Source organism: Pelodiscus sinensis, chromosome 5, assembly GCF_049634645.1.
Source record: "Pelodiscus sinensis isolate JC-2024 chromosome 5, ASM4963464v1, whole genome shotgun sequence".
NCBI lineage: Eukaryota > Metazoa > Chordata > Testudines > Trionychidae > Pelodiscus > Pelodiscus sinensis.
Genome location: NC_134715.1, coordinates 18,415,572 through 18,438,857, shown reverse-complemented (window position 1 = coordinate 18,438,857; position 23,286 = coordinate 18,415,572). Strand labels below are relative to the sequence as shown.

General features: G+C 41.6%; 1 protein-coding gene across 1 annotated transcript in view; it reads right to left on the bottom strand.

Moving 5' to 3' along the window:
* GRID2 (glutamate ionotropic receptor delta type subunit 2) overlaps positions 1–23,286 on the bottom strand; it is a 1,112,728-nt gene that overhangs the window by 361,932 nt on the left and 727,510 nt on the right. Inside the window, exon 8 of the mRNA XM_006111957.3 lies at positions 6,057–6,176. Within this exon, the coding sequence (XP_006112019.1) occupies positions 6,057–6,176 (120 nt within the window). The remainder of the gene's footprint in view (positions 1–6,056; positions 6,177–23,286) is intronic.

Genomic DNA, 23,286 nt, shown 5'->3' with positions numbered 1-23,286 from the left:
TATTGACTAAAACTAGGACTTAAATCCATATTTAGACACCTAAATAAAAGTGACGTTCTTCTCAGAAGTTCTAAAGATCTGCCACACACAGTGAAGCCAAAGAACAGGAAGTTACAGTAACCCAGCATGGGGGTGACAAATAGATGAACTTCAGTGGCTAGATCATCAAGAAGAATATAGTCTCATTCTCCTGAGATGAAAGGCCCTTCCCTAGAAACTGCTATTTGATTTTTCAGGCTTAGTTATGAGCTTTGCATGAGCCCACGCCTGCACAGGAACTTAACTGCTGGGAACATACGCTCTCAAAATGAGAGAGAGATATTGTTGCTCTTAAATTGTTTCTCTCTTCTGATTAGCATCATCTTGATTTTTCCACGTTCACCTTTTATTTTTCTCATTTTATTATCTATTTTTCTTCTTTCCATTCCTACAAGAACCAATGCTGATTGTGGATCAGGCAATACTAAATCTTGAAACTTCTCCAGAGCAGGAGAGTTAATGAAATGGTTTTAATCAACATGCAATTTGAGCATCAAAAAGCCATTCTAACTTATTAACATTTAGTCCTTGATACCAAGGGTTTGTACTCTGGGTGGCTAGTCTGTGCAATCATATACTATTATTAGTAGTGATTTAGGACAAGTATCTCACATGCAGTAAACTTTCACAATTAGAGTGCTGTGATCACAGGATGTGATAAGAGCTTGTATTGACTTGCCCAACCTAGCTTTAGTTTGGCTAGCTTAGGAACCAGAGCAGTGAAGCAGCAACTGACTACACACTGTATAACCTGTCTAGAATCTAGGTGCTTATGGGGCTAGGCCACACAGAATCGTGCTGCCATAGTACCCAAGCTAACTAGACTAAAGATTGCTTAGGTATTTGTAGCAGACATATCCTTAGTGAAAATAAATCTTGTCACTATGTTAACATTTGTTCTCTCTCCAAAAACTGGCCTGAGTTCACATTAAGTAGATCTAGAGTTGCTCTAGCCCATGGGTTCCCAAACTGGGGGGCATGAGGCAGCCCCCACCAAGTTTTGGTGCCTCAGTCAGTTTTTTTTTCTTTTTGCTCAACAAGTTTTGCTGTTGGGGGGAATGGGGTGGGAGGGTTTTTCAAAAATCAAAAAGGGAGAGTGATGCCAAAAAGTTTGGGAACCACTGCTCTAGCCAATAGTCCTGGCTTCCATAATCCATAATTCATGCCTCCTCTTGTCCCTTTTCCCCTCCCTGAATGCCTCTGACATGCTCCAGACATTGGGAGCCTTGCCTGGAAAACTGGATTTTAAGAAATATTTTGACAGGATGGAGAATGATTGGTAGATGTAAACTGGGAGACAATTTAATGCATAGGAAGTAGTATAAAGCCAACAGTGGGAGAAGATTATGAGAGTAGTCAGGAAAAAGGAATGGTAGAGCATATGGAGCACGTATGGAGATCAAAAGAAATAATAGAATTGTAGGTGCAGGCAAAAATACAGAAAGCATTGTAGATAATCTTTGGCAGCAAATAATTTGAAAAGAAAAAAATTCCCTTCTCAGGAACTGGGAAGAGACAATATCTTGTGAATCTGTGAAGTAGAAGTCAGAACCTATTTTGAATAACAGGAATACTCGGAGAAGCAAGAAAGACATTTTTCTCCTGCAGAGCTCTTTTTTATACCACTGAAATACAAAGCAATTCTCCCCTGAGTATTCAGGCTCCTTTTGTTCATTTGTTTGTTAGCTGTTTATTTGGACAACTAGGAGCATGTGTATCAGTGGTATATATAAAAGCAACTTATTCTGAAAAATAAATGTAAAAAAATTTATACTCCCACAAAGGTCAAATGCCAACTGACAGATGTAAAAAATATTACCATGTTTCAAAATATCCATTGCAGCACATTCTCCAATCACAGTGTTATGTGTAAAAACAAGAGGGCTTCTATAGCTCATATAGGATATTATACCATATTACCTATGAGCAATCCAATATCTAGCAATGATCAGTCTACCACCATGGTTCTCAAACTGTGGGTTGGGACCCCAAAGTGGGCTGGGACCTCTTTTTAATGGGGTTGCCAGGGCAGTTGTTAGACTTGGTAGGGCCCAGGGCTGAAGCCAAATCTGAGTCCTACTGCCCCGGGGACAAAGCTGAGGCCTGTGGACTTCATCTCTGGCTGGTAGTACTCAGGTTACAGGCACCTTGAAGCCCTTGGGCTTTGACTTTTCCCCTCACTCCCACAAGACAGCAGGACTCACGCTTCGGGGATTGTGTGGTAATTTTTATTGTCAGAAGGGGGCCATGATGCAATGACGTTTGAAAACCCCTGGCCTAATATATCCCAAGCATAGCACTGCCAGCCTATTATGAACCAACTTCTGCATGCGAACACTGCTGTTCTAGACTGTGGGATTCACAAATCCCCAGTGGTACACAGAAGACAAACCTTTAGGAATAGAGAGAAAAACGTGTTGTTGCAATTGTTATGGAGCTTTCTGTATTTATCTTCTCAGGGTCTCTAGAGAGTAAATCCCATTTTCATGGATGTGATCTTGCCTGTTCTGTGACTGACATTTAGTTATGACAGAGCAACCCTATGACAGCTTTGTAGAAGATACATCTACCAAATAATTTCTGCATGGTGGGTACTAATGACGTTAGATGTTGTTTAATTGAAAAATCATTTAACTGCACCGAATCTTATTGGTTACATGATTATTCAATAGTCCCTGTTGGCGGGCTCTGCATCTCACAGAGCAGCCTGTATCCGCGGCAACAACCCCTGTCTGCAATGTGCATGGGCCTGTGCTCGCCATGGGAAGGGTCTGCGTCAGCATCCTGCTTACCCTTCCCCATGCTGCTGCTTCTGATACAGAGTGAGCAGTGTGGAGGGAGGCGGGGAGAGAGTGAGGGGGAGGCAATTCTGTAAAGCTGGTGCTCATGGGGAGCCAGCTTTTAAGCCAGCTCAGCTAAGCAGTCACTGGCTCCAGCCTCTCTAGAAAGCAGCAAGGGGGGAGCCGCGCAGTACGGGGAGTTGGCTTTCGAGCTGGCTTCCTGCATGTACTGGCTCCCATCTGCCCCTCACCCTCTGCACTTCTGCCTCTCTATCAAATATCCTAATGCCTAATGTTTGCAGTGTGTGTGGGGGGCAGTAGCTTTGTGGAATCTGGTGCTCGTGGTGAGCTGGCTTAAAAGCTGGCACCAGCTCCCAGCTCCCCCCCTTGCTGCCTCTGATACAGAGGCAGCAATGGGAGAGGGTTGCATATAGTCATTAAGATTAACTAATAAGCCTAGGCTTATTGGTTAATCGTTTACACAACTATTCACTATCATCCTTAGTGTGTACATGGTTTAATTTGTCTGTTAGAAAGCCAGGGTGCCATTATAAGTTTGCTTAAAGCAAACAATTTAAAAAGTTTCCTTTGATATAAATCACTGAAGATAAGTAAAATGATATAGGAACCTAAATTTCATTGATTTTCACCCATTTGATTTATTGCAAAATTCTGGCCACACTGAAAATGGGTGTTTTACCACTTTGCAGTCTCCCCTATAACCACATAAAACATACTAATTAAGGAATGACCTCCCGAATTGAATACAAATTGTTTAGAAGTATAAGTCAGCTTGCTACATGCATCTGTTTCCAATGAAAAGGGAAATACAAAGCATGAAGTGGTTCTAATATATGCTTCTGCTTGGGCCCTCTATAAAAAAACATGAAGTGTATTTTAATTCAACACAGATATTTGAGTCTTCTAATTACTGCAATGTGTACTCAACATTGACACACTGTTTAAAACACATTAAGTACAATTTTAGTAAGGTTAAATCAGAATAAACATGAACTTTGATTAATAAACCCAAACCATGTCTTAAGTCTAGCTAATCTGAAGAGAGAAACAATTTAAGAGCTTTGGTACTTGAAGCTTGACTTAAGATATTTTCATATGATGCTATCCAGATCACAACATTGCTCATTTGATGGTTTGGTTTGATGTCCTTGTGTTAAGAGAAAGAATATACGAAAGCCTAACTGATCATCTCTGCATTGCTCATTTTGTGTAAATCTATTATGCCCACTCTCATGAGTTTCCTCTTTAAACATAACTGTATCACACTTTTAAATCTCTCATCATTTTTCTGTGCATCTATTCATTATCACTGCCTGTTACTAGGTTCCCTCTATCTTTCTTGTTGTTGTTTGACCAGAATAAAACACAACATTCAAGCAGACATGTCTGCAGCTAAAAATAGAGTCCAACTTGACTAATTAAGAGAACTGGGTGTTCAGAGGAAAGATGAGCCTGTTGCTCTTACAATAGTCTTTCAATATATAACATGAAACATGAGTCTGATTTAATATTTCTGATCTTAAGTTACTGTTCACAGATCAAGGTCTCTGTCAAAAACACATCCAAGTATCAATAAGATCCAGCCTTGTTTAGTTTATGAGAGCTGCCAGGATCTCTGTTCATGGTGATATGGCTCCAGGTACCATATACATTAAAATACTAGCAATATCACAAAACTTGATAGAACATGAATGAAATAATAATTTCATTGCTGAACACGCAGTGAAGCTGTATTTCAGGACTGTATACACATCTTCCCTCTCCTGGGTTCAAACTGTGCATTTCATAGTACAGTAGATTTCTGATAATCTGAAACCTTTGGGACCTAGGTGGTGCCAGATTATCGGATATGCCGGACTATCAGGAAGTACTATAAATTGGTTTTATATACATACATATACAAATATACATACACACATACACACACACACAGAATATACTGTATATAAAGTATTTTAAACCAGCGTCACACAATGCCAGTGGCAGACTGACTCGGTCCCATCCGGTTTTGCTCAGTTCAGCTGCTGCCGCTGCTACCTTGTGACTTGTTTTTTGCCGAAGCTCACTCACTAGGCCCTTGCCATTTTAATGCCGGACTATCAGGAGTGCCGTACAATTGGATGCCAGACTACTGGAGTTTTACCGTATTAATGTAGGTAAACAATATAACTGAGGAGGCATGGACTTTCACATGTGACCAAATTCCCTTTTTTATGAACACCGAAAGTAAAACATTTTCCTGAATCCTCTTCCTCTGATTTAACTACCTTTTATCCTTCACTTATGTGATCTAAGAACGTGGCCCAGTACATCATGGCAAGTAGTCCCAATGTTATCTTTCAAAGGATAAAAAAATAAATTGAATTGTTTGTTGACAGCTGTTCCCAAGAATTCTTGATTTTGCCTAAGAGGTACTGTGCGGGTCCACCTCAAATAATGTTGAAGAAACAGCTGCCTAAAAACAAAACATCAACATCATCTAAAGCAGAAATTTCCCCTATCATCTTTCATACCATCTTCACTGGCCTGAGAGTTTTCTCTGCAATAATTGTAACTCCCAAGTGCCAAGATAAATTATTTCTCTTGGGATTGAAAATTTTTTCCTAAAGAAAATCTGAGTCATGGCTTTCAAGAAGCCTCCTTCTGTCTGTCACTCATAATACCTATTCTTATGGGAGATCTATGGTATAAAAGGTCATTTCTACTAAAACGTTCTCTTATTACAAGAAAAACAGAGATACTGAAGTATTATGCTGCTTTTGTTTTGCAGTACGTTTTCTGTTTCTGCAGTTATGAATTCTATTCATCTAACAACCAGAGTGCCTTGTTCAGAACTTGTGCATTGTGTATTTTACAACAGGCTACCCTGTAAGCATTCCAATGTAAAATTTACTGTTATGGAAATACAGTGGTAGCTATTACCGAACAGGCTTTACTGCTCTTTGGGGAAGGACTGCCAACAGGTTAACATACACAACAGGAGTAAATATCATATTCCACATTATTAAATCAGACACCCGTGTTAAATATTATCTATAGTAAGGCGTCATTGCAATAAAGAATGATAAGGTTACCAGAAGCTCAAAACATTTCTCCCACTTGTTTTCTTCTTTCAGTTTAACACCCTGTTTTATCATTGGCAATTACTTTGCTGTTTGAAAAGAAAACACCGCACATTTTAAATTATGCATTCTTGTTCAGCATATCTAGTCTCACCTTGCGGATGCCTCTGCCAAGATCTTCTCCATAATTGGTCCCTAGAATTTCAAAATGGACATTGGGATTCCTTCCATTGTCTGCAAATTCCAGTTCTCCAGTCAAGCCATTCACTCCACCCTGATGGAAAGAGAAAAAAAAAAGATGGAGTGAAAACTCAAAAAATATCCAAATAGACTATATATAGACTCATAGACTTTAAGGTCAGAAGGGACCATTATGATCATCTAGTCTGACCCCCTGCACAATGCAGGACACAGAGGCTGTGTCTAGACTGCAGGCTTCTTTCGAAAGAGGCTCTTTCGAAAGCATCTTTCGAAAGAGCCTCTTTTGAAAGATCGCGTCTAGACAGCAGGCGGATCTTTCGATAGAGGAAATCCGCTTTTTCAAAAGAGAGCACCCAGCGAGTCTGGATGCTCTCTTTCGAAGACGACCTCTTTACATTGAAGAACGCCTTCCTTCGAAAGAGGAACTTTGGATGCAGGGGAAGTTCTTTCGAAAAAAGGGTACTTTTTTCAAAAGAACCCCTGAGTGTGGAAACGGCTAGAATCTCCCCCACCCACTCCTGGAATAATCCTCTCATCTATATCTCAGATATTGAAGCCTTCAAATAGTTTAAAGACCCCAAGATGCAGAGAATCCTCCAGCTGTGATCTGTGCCCAATGCTAAGAGGAAGGCCTCTGCCAATATATGTATTTGAGAAATATGCACTAGCTATGCAAAACATAGACAATAGCAGAAGCAGATGGTTAACCTCAATAGATGAAGTTTGTCTACAGAATCAAAAATCATTGGGCCTCATCCATCACTGCATTATTCCAGTTTTACATTGGTGACACTATTGATTTCGGTGGAGTTACGCAGGAGTAAAAGTGGAGTAACGCAATAGTGATTTGTATACTTGGGCTACGTCTACACTGTCCCGTCTCGTGCAAGAACATATGCAATGAGGCACGGTGATGAATATCGTCGTGCCTTATTTGCATACTTAATGAGCCACTATTTTTGCGCAAGGGGCTTTTGCGCAAGGAGCAGTCTACACTGCTCCTTCTTGCGTAAAAACCCCCTCTTGCGAAAGAGCTGTTCTGACGCTTATTTTCAGGCAGAAAAAGCCCCTTGCCCAAAATGGCGGCTCATTAAGTATGCATATGAGGTGCGGCAATATTCATCACCACACCTCATTTGCATATGTTCTTGCGCAAGACTGGGCAGTATAGACATAGCCTTCGTGTTTACTGTGACCATGTCTATAAAATTCAAATCTGCAGTTAGATGAGAATCTCATTAGAACAGGATTTTTTGTAAGATTTACATTTTGCTTCCATCAGGCTAAACAGTGGTCTTAATTATGGTATTCTTACATTCCAGCTTTTGGTGCCAAAGAGAAACTTGAGGTAAAACCGTGGTCCCACTCAAGTCAATGGCAGCTTTACCATTACTTTCAGTGAGATCAGGATTTCACCCTTGAAGTACACACATAGAAGAAAAAGGAAATAAAATCAGTTCACTTACATTTTTCAACCCCCTCACCTCCAAGAGAAACTCAGATTGGAACCAAACTGAGTTTGAAGCAAAAGTTCAATGGCTCCTTTGGACCCCTCAGGATTAGAGGTTTGTACGGCTGAACTGACAGACCTCTGTAAATTCTTGATAGCGCCTTTCTAGCATTGTGAATGCAAGAAAAGCAGCAATGCCCTGCACTATCAGGCAATTTTTTATTAAGGCCAACAGGGATGAATATGCAGCAGAGGTGAAACAATCAGTCTTTATTTGGAAGGATTGGTGATGAAAATGCAACAAATACCATAGCTACACTCAAAATACATGCTAGGGGATAATACAATGCCACAAAAATGGCTCAGCCATCTATAAAAGCTGTGCGGACCTGGAGCTGCATAATAAGAAGAACTTATATGTATATTGAAACCTTAAACCTCTAGATACTCACCTGATTTCTAGTTTCACTATAAATTTGATACTTAGCCCATTTTAAAAAAATACAGTTTGAAAGCATATTGATCAAAAGACAGCCAATTTATCACTCCAGTGTGAAAGTATGCTAAGCTTGTGCTATTGCTGCAGAAATCAGATGGATTTTGTAGTTCTGAGTGCACTTTCAGTTGGAGTTTTAATATTTGAGGTAAAAAATTCAAAGTGAAACTCAGGGAATATGACTATGGATTGCGCAAAACAAGGCTGTACTCCTACAGGTACATAAGCAGGCACCTAACTATAAGTACCTGTTAGAGCAAAGGTAAAAAACCTACATCCAAACATCTTAAATTTGGAGAGAATCCAGATATAGAAATAAACTTTGGATCTCAGGAAAAGTTTCAGTGTGAGCAAATGGAAGTGAAGAGAATTTTTAATATTACTAGGGGGCTGTGCCCTCTGTTTGCTTCGTTCGCCAATCACCCTCCCCCTTCCCCATTTCGCTTTGCTGAGAGATCCTGTTGATGCTGATGACGTGATGACTTCATTCTGTCGCCCGGCAGGAACATTCTGTCATCCACCAGGAAAATCTTTTTTATAATATATAGAGCAATAACAACGATAAAGATAGGAAAGGCTTGTAGTATTGCCTATTATTAAAGTTGCCTAACACTTTGCATTATCAAACTTTGTTTTAGTTGCTTATAGCTTTGCCAAACTTAAACCATTTGGGGTGAATTTTTTTTCACACAGGCTATCAGCATCACATTTCAATTTTTTGGAAAATTTCCATAGGAACAGGGGCTTGAGATCCAGCAGGGTAGGAGTGTTTTTGAAGAATATTTATAAATTTACTAATAACACTCCACAGTGATATTAGCCTCGCTCTGTTATAACATTATGGTTAATCACCTCCCAGAGAGTATACAGACAGGAATAGGTACTACTCTATTTACAGAGGACTGTGATATATGGGGCAAAAACAGAAGACATCACATACTGGTGGAATGTTATAATAACTTTATAAATTCTCTTCAAACCACTCCTACACTGACTTATATGAATTACACAGGACAAATTCTGTCAGAATTGCCAAATCTACAGAGCTCTTTATATCTGTGGGTATCCACATCCACATATGTGGATGTGGAAATCTATGGCTCATTTTTGCAGATACAGATGTGGTTATAAATTTTGTACATAGAACCTTGCAAATTTGTGGATATCTGCTTTATATCTGTGGGTACTGCAGATGCAGATATCCGTGGCTCTATTTTGCAGATAAAAGATGTGGATACAGACACAAAATTCTGTATCTGCACAGGCCTCTACAAATCGACACTGATGGCTCTACGGATGACCTCACAGGTAGTCAGAATAAGAACATAAGAATGGCCATACTGGGTTAGACCAAACGTCCATCCAGACCAGTATCCTGTCTACCGACAGTGGCCAATGCCAGATACCCCAGCGGGAGTGAATCGAACAGGTAATGAGCAAACAATCTTTCTCCTGCCGTCCAGCTCCACCCTCTGACAAACAGAGGCCAGGGACACCATTCCTTACCCATCCTGGCTAATAGCCATTAATGGACTTAGCCTCCATGAATGTATCTAGTTCTCTTTTAAATCCTGTTATAGTCCTAGCCTTCACAATCTCCTCAGGCAATGAGTTCCACAGGTTGACTGTGTGCTATGCGAAGAAGAACTTCCTTTTATTTGTTTTAAACCTACTGCCCATTAATTTCATTTGGTGGCCTCTAGTCCTTATATTATGGGGTCAAGTAAATAACTTTCCTTATTCACTTTCTCCACGCCAGTCATGATTTTATTGACCTCTATCATATCCCCCCTTAGTCTCTTTCTTTCCAAGTTGAAAAGTCCTAGTCTCTTTAATCTTTCCATATTCCTGAATTCAGCAGTAAGAGATTCATGAGACTATCCAATTTTGTGGGATTATGACATCCTAATTGACATACTGTTAGCAATGACCTGAATAAGGAATGTAAGCCCAGATATGACTTCTATCCTATGGGGATCTTTTTTGGGTATAATGGCAATGAGGAAGGAAGCCTCAGAAAGCAGAAATGACTTAAGCAATGGAATATTGCTCTTAACTACAGCAATAGTACAATTATGCATACCATAGTAATCATGTGGATTCCATTGCATGTCAGGGTTCTGGGCAACAAGATGGCAGATAAAGCAGAAAAATGCTTTAAAATTGAGAAGGTTGATATAATAGTCACTCTGAAAAAACTTTGAAAGCTTGGCTAAGTGAGAATTTAAGAAGGAATGGCAAGAAGCATGGCCCAAAGAGGAAAAAAAGGATGATATATATTGAATATATCCTAACGTTGAGATGCGTTGTATAACACAAAGTCCAAAAAACAGTTTGGTATCAGCTCAGTAATGGAGACAGAATTAAACAGAAAGAAAGAACAATGGGGAATCTTGTGGCACCTTAAAAACAAAAATTTATTTGGGCATAAGCTTTCATGGGCAAAGACCCACTTCATCAGAGGCAGCTGGGCTTTGTCCATGAAAGTTTATGCCCATATAAATCTTTGTTTTTTGCATCTGCAAAAAACAACGAGTCCTGTGGCACCTTAACAATTAACACAGTTATCCCTCTGATACAGAAAGAAAGATTCTCTCTGAATAACTGAGACCCTCAAGGTGACAAAATATAGTCTGGAGAAATTGGGGAGATTGTCATGAAAGAGAGGTGGCATTAAAAAAGGCATCACTTTGGTTTCCAAGGATACAGGACTGGGTAGGAGGATATAGATTTTTGTTTATGCAAAAACTACCATAGGTGATAGTCATAGCCTCTCATGCTGAGGCTGCTGTGCCATTAAAAACAAAAGAGAGAAAGAGAAAAAGAGAAAAACAGGACAGGAAACAGCTCTGCAGTCACTCCTTAGAAAAGGAGGGGAGTTTGCAGGAGACAAGGAGGAGTTCTAGGGGAATATAAGCTCTGGGATCCTACCTTGGAATATAGACTTTGGCAAGAACCAAAGGGGAGATAAAGTAGCCACAATAAGAAGAGGAAGCTTCAGTTGTGATCCAGCATGAAGGGAATGTGTGCAGAAGATAGGAAGGAACCCAGGGTAACAGCAACATGCTTTGAGATTGTATTGACACAGGGAATCTGAACCCAGAACCTGGAGCAATGGGTGGGCCCCAATCTCTCTACAAACCTCTGGAGAAATGGTGCAGTCTGGGTTATGAACAGGCAGACTGCCTGAGTGTATCTAAAGGGACTTTGATATCCCAGAACGGGCAAGCCAGCGTGACCTGGCTGATGAGTCAAACCATGAAGAGGCAGCACACCTAGTCATGAACAGGGACTGATCAAGTCAGGAGAGAAACACCCCAGTGCAAGCATCTAAAGAGGGATTCTCAGATTGGGAGACAGCAATCTCCAGCAAAGCTACAAGAAAGTACCACAGTGATGAGTAGTAAGCCCTGGGCCAATAAGAAAATCTAAGTAAAATGTCAGGGTACAAGGCAGGAATGCTGAAACATTTGAAGATTTCAAACTAAATTTCTGATTAAATAGATGCAATTATTTTGATACCCTCACAGCACTTCCAAAATATTTTGCTTTCCCAGTCCTGACAGACAGGTTTCATTGCCAGAGTCATCAGTAAGGCTACCTTTACACTCTGGAGTTATTTCGGGATATTGGAAATATCTCCAAATAGCTATTCCGCATCTTTAAAGCAGCCCGTTATTTCGAAATGGATTTCAAAATAATGGACGTGCTATTTTGGCATCCCAGTAACCCTCGTTCCACAAGGGATAAGGGATGTCTCAAAAGAGCATGTTATTTCAAAATTTGGCACTGTGTAGTCACACCACATTTTGAAATAGACTATTTTGAAATTCAATTGAAATAAGATATGCAATTTGCATAGTGCAAACTGCGTATCTTATTTTGAATTTAGGGTGCTGTGTAGATGAAATAGAGAAATAGTTTTTCCTAATATCCAACCTAGACCTCCCTCAGTACAACTTGAGACCATTAATCCTCATACTGCAATCTGTCACCACTGCAAACAGCTTCTCTCCATCCTCTTTGGAACCTCCCTTCAGGTAGTTGAAGGCTGCTATCCAATCCCCCCTCACTCTTTGCTTCTGTAGACTAAATAAGCCCAAATCCCTCAGCCTCTCTTCCTAAGTCATGTGCTTGAGCCCCCAGTCATTGTTGTTGTCCTCTGTTGGAGACTCTCCAATGCATTCACATCCTTTCCATAATGGGGAGCCCAGAATTGGGCACAATACTCCAGATGTGGCATCGCCAGTGCCGAATAAAGGGAATAATCACATCCCTAGATCAACTGGCAATGCTCCTATTAATGCACCCCAATATGCTACTACCCTTCTGGCTACAATGTATCTTCCTAGCCAGGTTTCCCTTTCCCATAAAATCTGTCTCCTATATGGATCTTTTAGAAGTCAAAACTATTTGGAGGAGAAGAAGGCCAAATGCTATGCCTAATCATTTTTCTTCAGAAAGTGAAGCCATTGGGCTTGTTTTATGGGTTTTGCCCCTTTTGCACTGCATGGCAGATGGTGCACATAAAGGAACTGGCCGTTTATATAATTGTACTGGTTTTATGGCCTCTTTAATTTTCTCTATGGGAAGAGATTCCTCCCAGTTCTCTCTGTTTTGCTGCGGTTATTAGGATAATAGCTGGGAAAGTCAAAAAAGTTTGGAATAATATTCAAATTATTTTAGAAAAGGGATTAATTCGAAATCAAAATGAACCAAATGAAGACAGACTTTATAATCTACACTATAAAGCTACTGAGTTAGAGGATTCATTCACAACTGAGTAATGTCCTGACACAGTTAAAACCGTTAAGAGCAGCTGTTGTCAAGACTAAAAAGTGTTTTTACTATGTTTGTAAATTGTTCCTTCAACTTTGCCCAGCTCTTGGAAGACTTGGGAACACTATTAAAACATGACTTAGACCTATATACACTGGCTAGGATAAACATTTTATACCTTATTTGACACTTTTACAGCACACTTGACACCTTACATTGAAAACCCAAGTTGCCAATCAACTGTAAGATATTTATCCTCACTTTTTCTTGTTGTTATCCTCATTTTAAGTGTGGGCATGCACACAGAATTGACTATAAGCATTACATCTTTGTGTTGCATATTTATTCTCCATCAATGTCTACAGAATCAAATTTGCTCAGTTTACAACTTCAAAACACAATTTTTCTAACTGCCAGCAATGCAAGCTTAAACTACTATCTGAAAATCAAACTGTGTCCTTTCTGTTTCATACATCATCACTAACAATAACAAATACTGAATCGGAAGCTAGAAGACAATTTTGCAGATGATTCATGAGGTAGAATAAAATACAGCTTGCTCTGCCACAGATAGATGGGCTCTACAGCGGTACTAGTGGTTAAAACTTGCTTTTTATCAGTAAACTCAACAAACTTGGAGGACATAAGGGAAGGGTGGTAGAGACAGTAGATATATGCCATGATATGGAGTCATTTTCCTTAGTCATAATCATCATTGTCATCCTACTTTAATTTAGTCTGAAACTATTAAGGAAGATAAGTATTTTCAACCATGATCACAATTTTATGTTACTGGCTTATTTTCTTCACATTCTAATGTCTTTATTGACCAATAAAATTAGTCAAGGCTTGATTCCTTGGGGATATTTACTTTAAAGAAAGAAAAATAGACAAATTTAAAACTAATTGCCAAAGCTGGTTAAATTAGTCCATAATGAATGAATTACCTGACGAATTTAACCATTTATTTTGTTCCAAAATAGTTTGCAAACAGGTTATTATGTTTATGAATTATGACAGCTTCAGTGGGATTTAATTGGTACAGAGGCCCTCTGCTAGCTCTCTATGCAGATGTGAAAATTGTTTTTTTCCAGTGTGAAATTTGCAATCATTTATAAATTGAACATTCACAAACAGTGGGGAAAAGGTAGAACAAATGCGGAATAACCAAACACCTTTCTGCAGCCCTCTCTCCCCCGCTCCCAGTATTTCACCTGTTCCAATAATTGCAAACTGCAAGATTTGCATTTGTCTCAGAGGACTACTACTATTTTCAGCACATGACTTTGCAGCTAAAATTTCTCTCTAGGGGTATGTCTACACTACCACCCTAGTTTGAACTAGGGTGGTAATGTAGGCAACCGGAGTTGCAAATGAAGCCCGGGATTTGAATTTCCCGGGCTTCATTTGCATCTCGCCGGGCGCCACTATTTTTAAATGTCCGCTAGTGCGGACTCCGTGCCGCATGGCTACACTATGAAATGAGGAGTAACGGTAGTTCGGAATAGGAAGCCTAGTCCGAACTACCTAGTCCGTGCCACGTGTAGCCGCGCGGCACGGAGTCCGCACTAGCGGACATTTAAAAATGGCGGCGCCCGGCGAGATGCAAATGAAGCCCGGGAAATTCAAATCCTGGGCTTCATTTGCAACTCTGGTTGCCTACATTACCACTTTAGTTTGAACTAGGGTGGTAGTATAGACATACCCTAGTCTATTACCACTTCTCCTGCTTCTGAATATTTTCTAAATATTGCACCGTGTATCTTTTAAAGAATCACAGATCTCTTCTCCTAGTTTTCCCTATGGGAATCTGAGCTGGATTCCATCAGAATTTGAAATATTGTCAGATGTTACCATTCCTTAATCTCCTATTCTGCAAAATTTTTAAAGTCTTTTTCTATCCCTCCCAAAAATTAACATCAATTTCATTAGGTATCAACCGTTTATCTAACTTTAGGCTCTATCATGAGCCCATCTATGTGCCTATGTACAGAATTAGGGGTTTTAACAAAGCCGCCTTATTCATACTGTCTACATAGTGTGAATACAGAAAGGAGTGCAACCTTCATTATTCCCCTCCCCTGACCTACCAGCCAATGCAACTGAGCCAATGCAAAGCGGGGAAACTGACCAGATTGTGACTCAGAGTTCGTGTCTTATTCCTGCCCCTAGTCTGAGAACAATGTAGCTATCCTCTGCCTGATGAAAGGTGTTTGTTCCATTTTTCAAACAATTTTTACATTTGGCTTTGCTATGAATCATAATAAAAAGCATTTTGTTTTCAAAATATTCCATAAAGGAAAATGCTGACCTTCTTTGTGCTGACTAATGTTTTGCTTTAACAAAATAATTTTAATTTTTATATCTTAAACTTTTTATTATGCAAAGAAAAAAATCCAAAATAAATAGTCACTTAAAATAAAACACTATCAAAATGTTTTGTTCAAAAAATGTAGAAATGAGACTTCTTCATGCCATCCGATTTCCTTCCAAAACAAATTTCCAGCAAAACTGAGTTAGTTTTGCGTAGCCTCTTGATTTTGATGGAATAACATTGTCTGAGGCTATGTCTACACTATAGGCTTCATGCGCAAGAAGCTTTTTACAGAAGAGATCTTCCGCAAAAACTTCTTGCGCAAGACAGCGTCCACACTGCATTGAAAAAGTGATGCGCTTTTGTGCAAGAGAGCATTCAGACTGCATGGAGGCTCTCTCAAAAGAAAGCACTGATAGCTGTCCACAGAATGGCCACCAGTGCACCTGTGCTTTTTCCTCTTTTCTGTTTTTACGCAAAAACGCCCTCTTGCCCAGCCACACACACCTTTCTGTGAAAGAACTCTTTAGCAAAAAGGAGTTATTCCACGTAGAAAGAGGAATACCCACACTGGAAAAACCCCTCTATTCTTTCGTTTTACTTGTGCAAAAACACACTTGAGGTATGGACGCTCTGCGAATTTTTGCACAAAAACAACTATTTTTGTGCAAAAACTCTTTAGTGTAGACATAGCCTGAGAGAATATGGGTCTTCTGAAGTTTCTCTAACCAGCTCTAGTTACAGTTCAGCTTTTTGTAAGAACCAAGTTCCATTGCTGCTTTTTAAATATTCGCTTCTTTTGCCAGTTAACTAATCTCCATTTCTTGGGTGCTTGCTCCTTCCCCTGCTCTGTTCATCTTATATATCTAAAAATAACTTCCGTTTTCCAGTTTCGTGTTCTCCACCTTTTTTCATCACGTCTTCACACTTTCACTGTTACCTTTCCTGTACTGCTGTACACTTGTTTGATATCTTGCACGGGATTCTTGCTCCAAGTTTGTCTCTGATGCTTCAAATTTATCCGACTCGATATTTCTTTTTTAATATTCAATTGCAATAAATGAAAGTAGTCCCACAGATTTCAAGAGGCAGATCAAATGCATTGAAGTATTTTACCCCAATGCTAAGGTTTTCTTAGTCTGACTTTAAAAATATCTTGATCCAGCTTTAATGGCTACGTGAAACCGAGATTGAGAGAAAGAAATCAACTGCAGACAAGAAAACGGCAGGTCAGCACCTCCTCCTATGTGCCACGTTACATGTGCTGTTTCTACATAGTATTGAGCTTGTTATCAGGTCAGCCAAGGGGACATAAGAGACAGAGATCTGGAAGGAGGGGGAACTTTTTGCTGACTCAATTCCCCTACAGGTCTGAGGCTGGTGATCCTTCCTTTCTCCTCACAAAACTGCCTTTCGTCAAAGTATGCTTCAGTCACAACACAGCTCGAAGGGCCTGACACTGGCAGTATGAAAGCCTAGATCTGTGCACATTTCTGGCACAGAAGCTCCTGCAATATTAGTCATACTACAGTACTGGCAGGGATGCTTGATTAGGGTTTTCCTAGGTATGGTTTTTGACCACAATGCCTAGTCACAAAGAGACCACTGAGAGGCCCTGAAAAGTCCAGTCGGAGTCACAGTAAGGCTTTAGACAGCTTCTCTGCCTGTGGTAGCTCCATATGGCTACCAAGAGCAGTGACATATCCCTCCTCTGGTTCCTATGCAGGGAGGCAGCTAGGGAACTCTCAGGCTGCTGCTTGCTCCAAGTGCTGAGAATCACTGCCAATAGAAGTTGGAGAGGTGAAACCTGTGGATGGGAGAGCATGCAGAGCTACCTGGCCACGCCACCATGGGAACATGCTGGAGGGGAAACATGCTGCTGCTTCCCGGAGCCTGTACCACTGAGACACCAATAATGCCCTGACCCAGCCCACTGAACTCTTCAATCCCAGCCCAGAGCACCTTTTTGAATCCCAAACCCCTCATCTCCAGCCCAGGCTCATTAGAACAGTAGTTTTCAAACTTTTTTTTCTCATGACCCAGTTGAATAAAATTGTTGAAGCCCACACCCTGAGAGAATTTGACTAGAGTGTGAGCTCCAGGGTGGGGTTTAGGATGAGTGGGGGGGGTTGGATCGTAGGAAGGGGCTCTGTTTTTGGGGGTGGCACAGGAGGGAGTTAGTGGTACAGTGGGGGTGCTAATGCAGGCTTTCTGCCTCTCCTGGTACTGCAGACCATGCTGTGCCCCAGAAGCAGCCATCAGCAGGTTCCCAGTCAATGGAAATACAGAGCCAGTGTTTGGGACAGAGGCAGTGCAAAGACCCCTATGTGCTCTTCCCCCTGCTCCACCTAGGAGCTGGGCCTGTTGCCCACCGCTTCTGGGGTGCAGCACAGTCTGCAGTGCCAGGACAGACAGGTAGCACCCTGCCCACTTTAGGACCCCCGCTGGTCACTTGATCACCCTGCAGCAATGAGACCCAGCTTGACCAAGTACTGGGTTGTGACCCGTAGTTTGAAAACCACTACATTAGAAGGCTCTGTATCGGGCCCATAAAGTCAATACAAAAGCTGTAGGGAATGACACTAATAAGGTCTCAAGGTACTTTTGATATCTACTGCCAGGGAGGAACTTTATTCACACTTTAGGCCTGGCAGCACTAATCAAAGCAAACAAGCAAGCAGGTATTTGCATTCATAGACCTATGTGCATGTTGTAGATTTATATGCCTTAAGCCCATTAATTCCAAACACTACCCAAAACCTTGTGAATAGTTATGGAATGTGCAGTGTATCTGCTCTATAAAGCTCCTCATTTATTTTGAAATTACAATAAGCATCTAGTTATGATATGAAAAACTGCAGCTTCTAATACTGAGCTACTCAAGGAGTACTAAAAAAATTGATATCCTCAATTATTTTTCATAAGAATACTTGCATTTAAATAGCCAAATGGATTTTTGTGAAGAAAGAATAAAGATTTACCAGTGGGACTGAGAAATTACGTAATAAGTTTTACCCTTGGACAAATGGTTATGGTTGAACTGTGAACAGGGGTTCGTTCATATGTCAAATGCTGACAGAACCTTAGCTAGAGTAATGAGAAATGAAATGCTATTACTACAGCACTTTTTCAACCCTCAAACAGTCCAATCTGCACTGTAGAGACAGTGGGTATCTGCAGCCTAAGAGAGGTTAGAAAGAGAATGAAAAAAGCAAAAGCCCAATACTAGTGATTTGAAATCAGAAAGTAGATTAGACATTACAAGAAATCCACCCTTATGCACCCCCTGTCCATAGCAGTTTCAATTGGATTTTCCCCCCGAGACCCAGTGTTTCTAAATGTAAGGGCTGTATTATTTTAATTAAACAAGTTTTGGTAAGATGCTCATTGTGGTACTCCAGGGACTACTATTCCAATATGTAGAATTCCTTGTATGCGGCAAACATTACTATATTCCTTTCCAAGTCCCCCACTCAATGAGTTTTTATCCATCACTAGAATTCTCACATAGGAACTGATTAGACTACAATCATCATTAAAAGAAAAGGTATTTTTAAGTTGTATTGTATTAGATATATACAAGCATCTTGGAATAGGTGCCCTGAAAACATAGTAAAAACATATTATTATTCCATGTCTCTGAGGAAAACTCTAGCAGAATAAACCTAAATAAATTCATGCAACCTAATCATAAATTTGGAGGAACAGAGTGGCAGGGACCAGTTTGTTTACATTTCCTAGAAGCGAAGAGTAATAGCTAAACATTAGGGCTGTGTCTACATTTGCAAGATTTTGCGCAAAAGCAGGTGCTTTTGCGCAAAATCTTGCTGCCTGTCTACACTGGCTGCGAGTATTTGCGCAAGAACACTGACGTTGTAATGTACAAAATCAGTGCTTCTTGCACAAATACTCTGATACTCCTATTCAGGGATAAGTCCTCTTGCGCAAGTATTCTTGCGCAAGAGGCCAGTGTACACAGGTACCTTCAATTTCTTGTGCAAGAAAGCGTCTACACTGGCACGGATGCTTTTGCGCAAAAGCAAATCTTTTGCGCAAAGGCACATGCCAGTATAGACGCTCTCTTGCGCAAATACTTTTAATGGAAAAACTCTTCCGTTAAAAGTATTTGCACAAAATCATGCCGTTGTAGACGCAGCCTAGGTGCTATTCCCCATGCAGAATTAACCTGCATATTGGAATGAAAATCTGAGTGTTAGCTCAGAGTTAGTTGTATATTCCCTTAAGGCAGGAAGGATAAGGTTCTCACTTTGGTATACCACCCAAACCCATGGAATTTGGGGGATGTCCTCTCTGCAAAGAGAATGTAAATGGAGAGCCCTGGCCACCATGCTGCCCCTGCTCCTACAGCACAAACCCATAATTTTAGCTCAGGAAGAATCAAGGTGAGCGGGGCAAGTCTCTCTCACAATCCTAGGTGTCTCTAAGACCCAAGCCCACTTCTAGGCTTTTAGCTACTGTAGATGGACCATGACCCCTCGTAGCATTTCTTGTAAATCATTCCTTACACTTCCTTGTAAAACATTTTAAAAAGAAAATTTTCCTACATCTCCTTTGCGCTCTTCTTTCTTCTCATTGTGTCCACCCATTTTTCCTTCCTTAGCCATGTGACAGAACATATTCCCTTCTTTTTCAATCCTGTTATCTCCTCAAAGTTATTTTTTCTGTGAGAGAGAGAGAGTGTGTGCATGTGTGTGGGGTAGAGTGGGAGGGGGGCTGTAAATGGACAGAAGGCGACCCAGAGGATCCTTTCCCCCTCCTAGGGTATGTCTATACTACCACCCTAGTTTGAACTAGGCTGGTAATGTAGGCAACTGGAGTTGCAAATGAAGCCCGGGATTTGAATTTCCCGGGCTTCATTTGCATAAAGCCGGGCGCCGCCATTTTTAAATGTCCGCTAGTGTGGACTCCGTGCCGCGTGTAGCCGCGCGGCACGGAGTCCGCACTAGCGGACATTTAAAAATGGCGACGCCCGGCTTTATGCAAATGAAGCCCGGGAAATTCAAATCCCGGGCTTCATTTGCAACTCCAGTTGCCTACATTACCAGCCTAGTTCGAACTAGGGTGGTAGTATAGACATACCCCTAGAGAAGAATGGCATTGAGGAGAGTCCACAGGTTGATACACTCAGGAGGACTCAACACACTTTGCCTTGTCTAGTCTCAGACAAGGCGGAACTAACAAAATGCTAGGCATTTGCTCAGCACTACTGTTTGCTCTGTTGATGGGGACAGAAGAGAGAGAACTTCAGTGCGGAGGAGAACATCAGTAGAGGTATTAGGTCTGGTATTCTACATAGGGGATGGGTGTCTGTTTAAAAAAAAAAAAAAATTCTGCCACTTCCATCAGTTCTGCTACTTCTTACATAGACATGGACTGTCTATGGGAGCAACAGTCATGTCCAGCCTGCATTCTACCAAAACTCTAAGTAGGGGTCCTGCAAGACCTCTACACTGGGGCTTTTGTGTGTTTAAAGAAAAGAGGAAGCATGGCACAAAGAAAGAAATCCACCTTTCCATGTTACTCCAGCACTGGCCCATAAGTGTAGGCTGCTGCGCATGTGTGGAAGTGGAGGGCTACGTGCACATGGGAACCTATGCAATTAGATTTGATTTCAGCTTTGAAATAGCTATAAGATTTTGTATTTGAAGCATCCTCTTCTGTCAGCATGGTACAGTACAAGCAATACTCAGATGTGCTTCCAGTTTATAAAGGTTAGCTTCTCACCAAAGCCAGTTTTTGCAAAGAGGGCCAGAAGAGACAAGGGCAAGGAACTGAACCTCTGACTAGGGCTGCACATTTCAGGAATTACCACACCTTCAGTAAATTCACCAGTGATCTAACCCACATCCCTTAGACAGTGTTTTCATTTGCTCATGCCTCAAAGGCTTTCATATTTCCTTTGGTTGGACATTTTTCTTTATGTTCCAGGGAGAATCGCTTCACAGATTAATCTTCACACAGCGTAGGTCCTGTGTGAAAGGTCATGGGAGGACTTTGTTTTACTAATCATCTTGTTATAAAAGGCAGGAAATGGAAAAAGACACACTGGAATTGTTAGTGACGATGATATGGCAGAGAATTTAATAAACTCTGCAGCATTAGAAAGCAAAAAGCTGACCGTGTGTGGTAAGAAACCACATAAATGATGCTCATGTGGTGGAATGGGACTGACACATGTCGCAAACAAGCTAAGAAAAAGGGAGAAGTGCAACCAGCCGTCCCTTTCTGAGTCTCAGTTAAGAGAATGTGACATGACTGGTTGCATTGTCTGAAATGCCCCATCCAGATAACAAGTGTTAATCCTGATGGGAAAAGCTAAAGTAGGTTTGTTGGGTTCAGTGTCCCACTCAAGTATGAGTAAGTAGAAATGGCCCTCAGAGAGTAAGGGTGTGTGCTAGGATTTAGCCAACACAGTTCCTGAGGAAGGAGACCCAGGAGCAAAAAAGCCTGAAAATAGTGTAGTGTAAAGATAAAATAAACACATGGGTAGACACGCCTGCTTGATGGATTTCTCCGAAAACTTAAGTACCATTGTAAAGTTACCTACACTATTTCCTGCCCCCAGTATAGAAGACATGGTGTGAGTGTGTCTACATACTGGTGACCTCCAGCAGCAACCAGAATGGGACCTGGGAGGGCAGGAGCAGTCAGTATCATAGAAACTGGGCCTGAAGCTGCACTGCTTTACCCCAGGGCTAAGGCTGATTGCTCCTAAGTTTAGGGGCCAGAAAAGGGTCATGCTGCTGCTTTGGGGATTTACTTGAGGTAAGCGCTACCCAGAACTTCCACTCCCCAAGAATCTCCACATCCCAACTCCTGCTCCAGCCCAGATCCCCCTCCCACCCTCTGAACCCTTTGATCCCAGCCTGTAGTATCCTCCTACACTGTAAACCCATCATCCTCATCCTCCCTCCTACACTTCTAGTCTCTTGGCCCCAGACCAGAGCACCCTCCTGCACCTCCTATTCCTTATTCCAGCCCAAACCTAGCCTCTGCAGCCCCAGCCAGTACCCTCAAACTCTCCACATCCCAAACCTCTGCCTCAGCCCAGAGTCCACCCTTGCATCCTGAAACCCTCCTTTCTGGCCCAACCTCAGAACTCACACTCCCAGCCCAGTGCCTGTACCCCCTTCCTACACCCCAACTGCTACCTCAGCCCAGAGCCTCTCTCATACGCTGAAGCCCTTGGCTCCACCCCTGGCCCAAAGCCCCATTCTGCACCCCAAATCCCTTATCTCTGGCCCCACCCTAAAGCCTGCACCTTCAGCCAGAGCCCTCATGCCATCTCACATCCCAATCCACTGCCTTAGCCCAGAGCCCCTTCCCTCACCCCAAATTCCTTATTTCTAGCCCCACCCTGGCACCCACATTCCTATCTGAAGCCTTTGCCCTGTTGTGAACCTCAAGCTCCCGCCCAGTGAAAATGAGGAAGTAAGAGTGGGGAGAACAAATGACAGAGGGAGGAGGGATGGAGTGAGCAGAGTTCAGGGCCTCAGAGAATGGATAGGGCAAGGGCATTTGGTTTTGGTGACTAGAAAGCTGGTGTCATTGTTTGGATTGCCAGCTAGAACAGTGCTATGCAACTGTTCTCCTGGGGTACGTCTAAACTACATGGCTTCGTCGATGGAGCCATGTAGATTTGTTGTTTTGGCAAAGGCAAATGAAGCCGCGATTTAAATGATCGCGGCTTCATTTACATTTACATGGCTGCCGCGCTGAGCTGACAAACAGCTGATCAGCTGTTTGTCCACTCAGCGTGCTAGTCTGGACGCTCCCCTGCTGACATCAAAGCCCTTTGTCAGCAGCCCCGGTAAACCTCATCCCACGAGGAATAATGGGGCTGCCGACAAAGGGCTTTGATGTCGGCAGGGGAGCGTCCAGACTAGCGCGCTGAGCGGACAAACAGCTGATCAGCTGTTTGTCGGCTCAGAGCGGCAGCCATGTAAATTTAAATGATGCCACGATCATTTAAATCGCGGCTTCATTTGCCTTTGCCTATGTGTCTAATCTACATGCCTCTGACGACAGAGGCATGTAGTCTAGACACAGCCCTATTCTCACTTTCAAGTGACATTGACACAAAGCAGGCAGCATTATCTTCCATAAATATAAACAAACTAGTT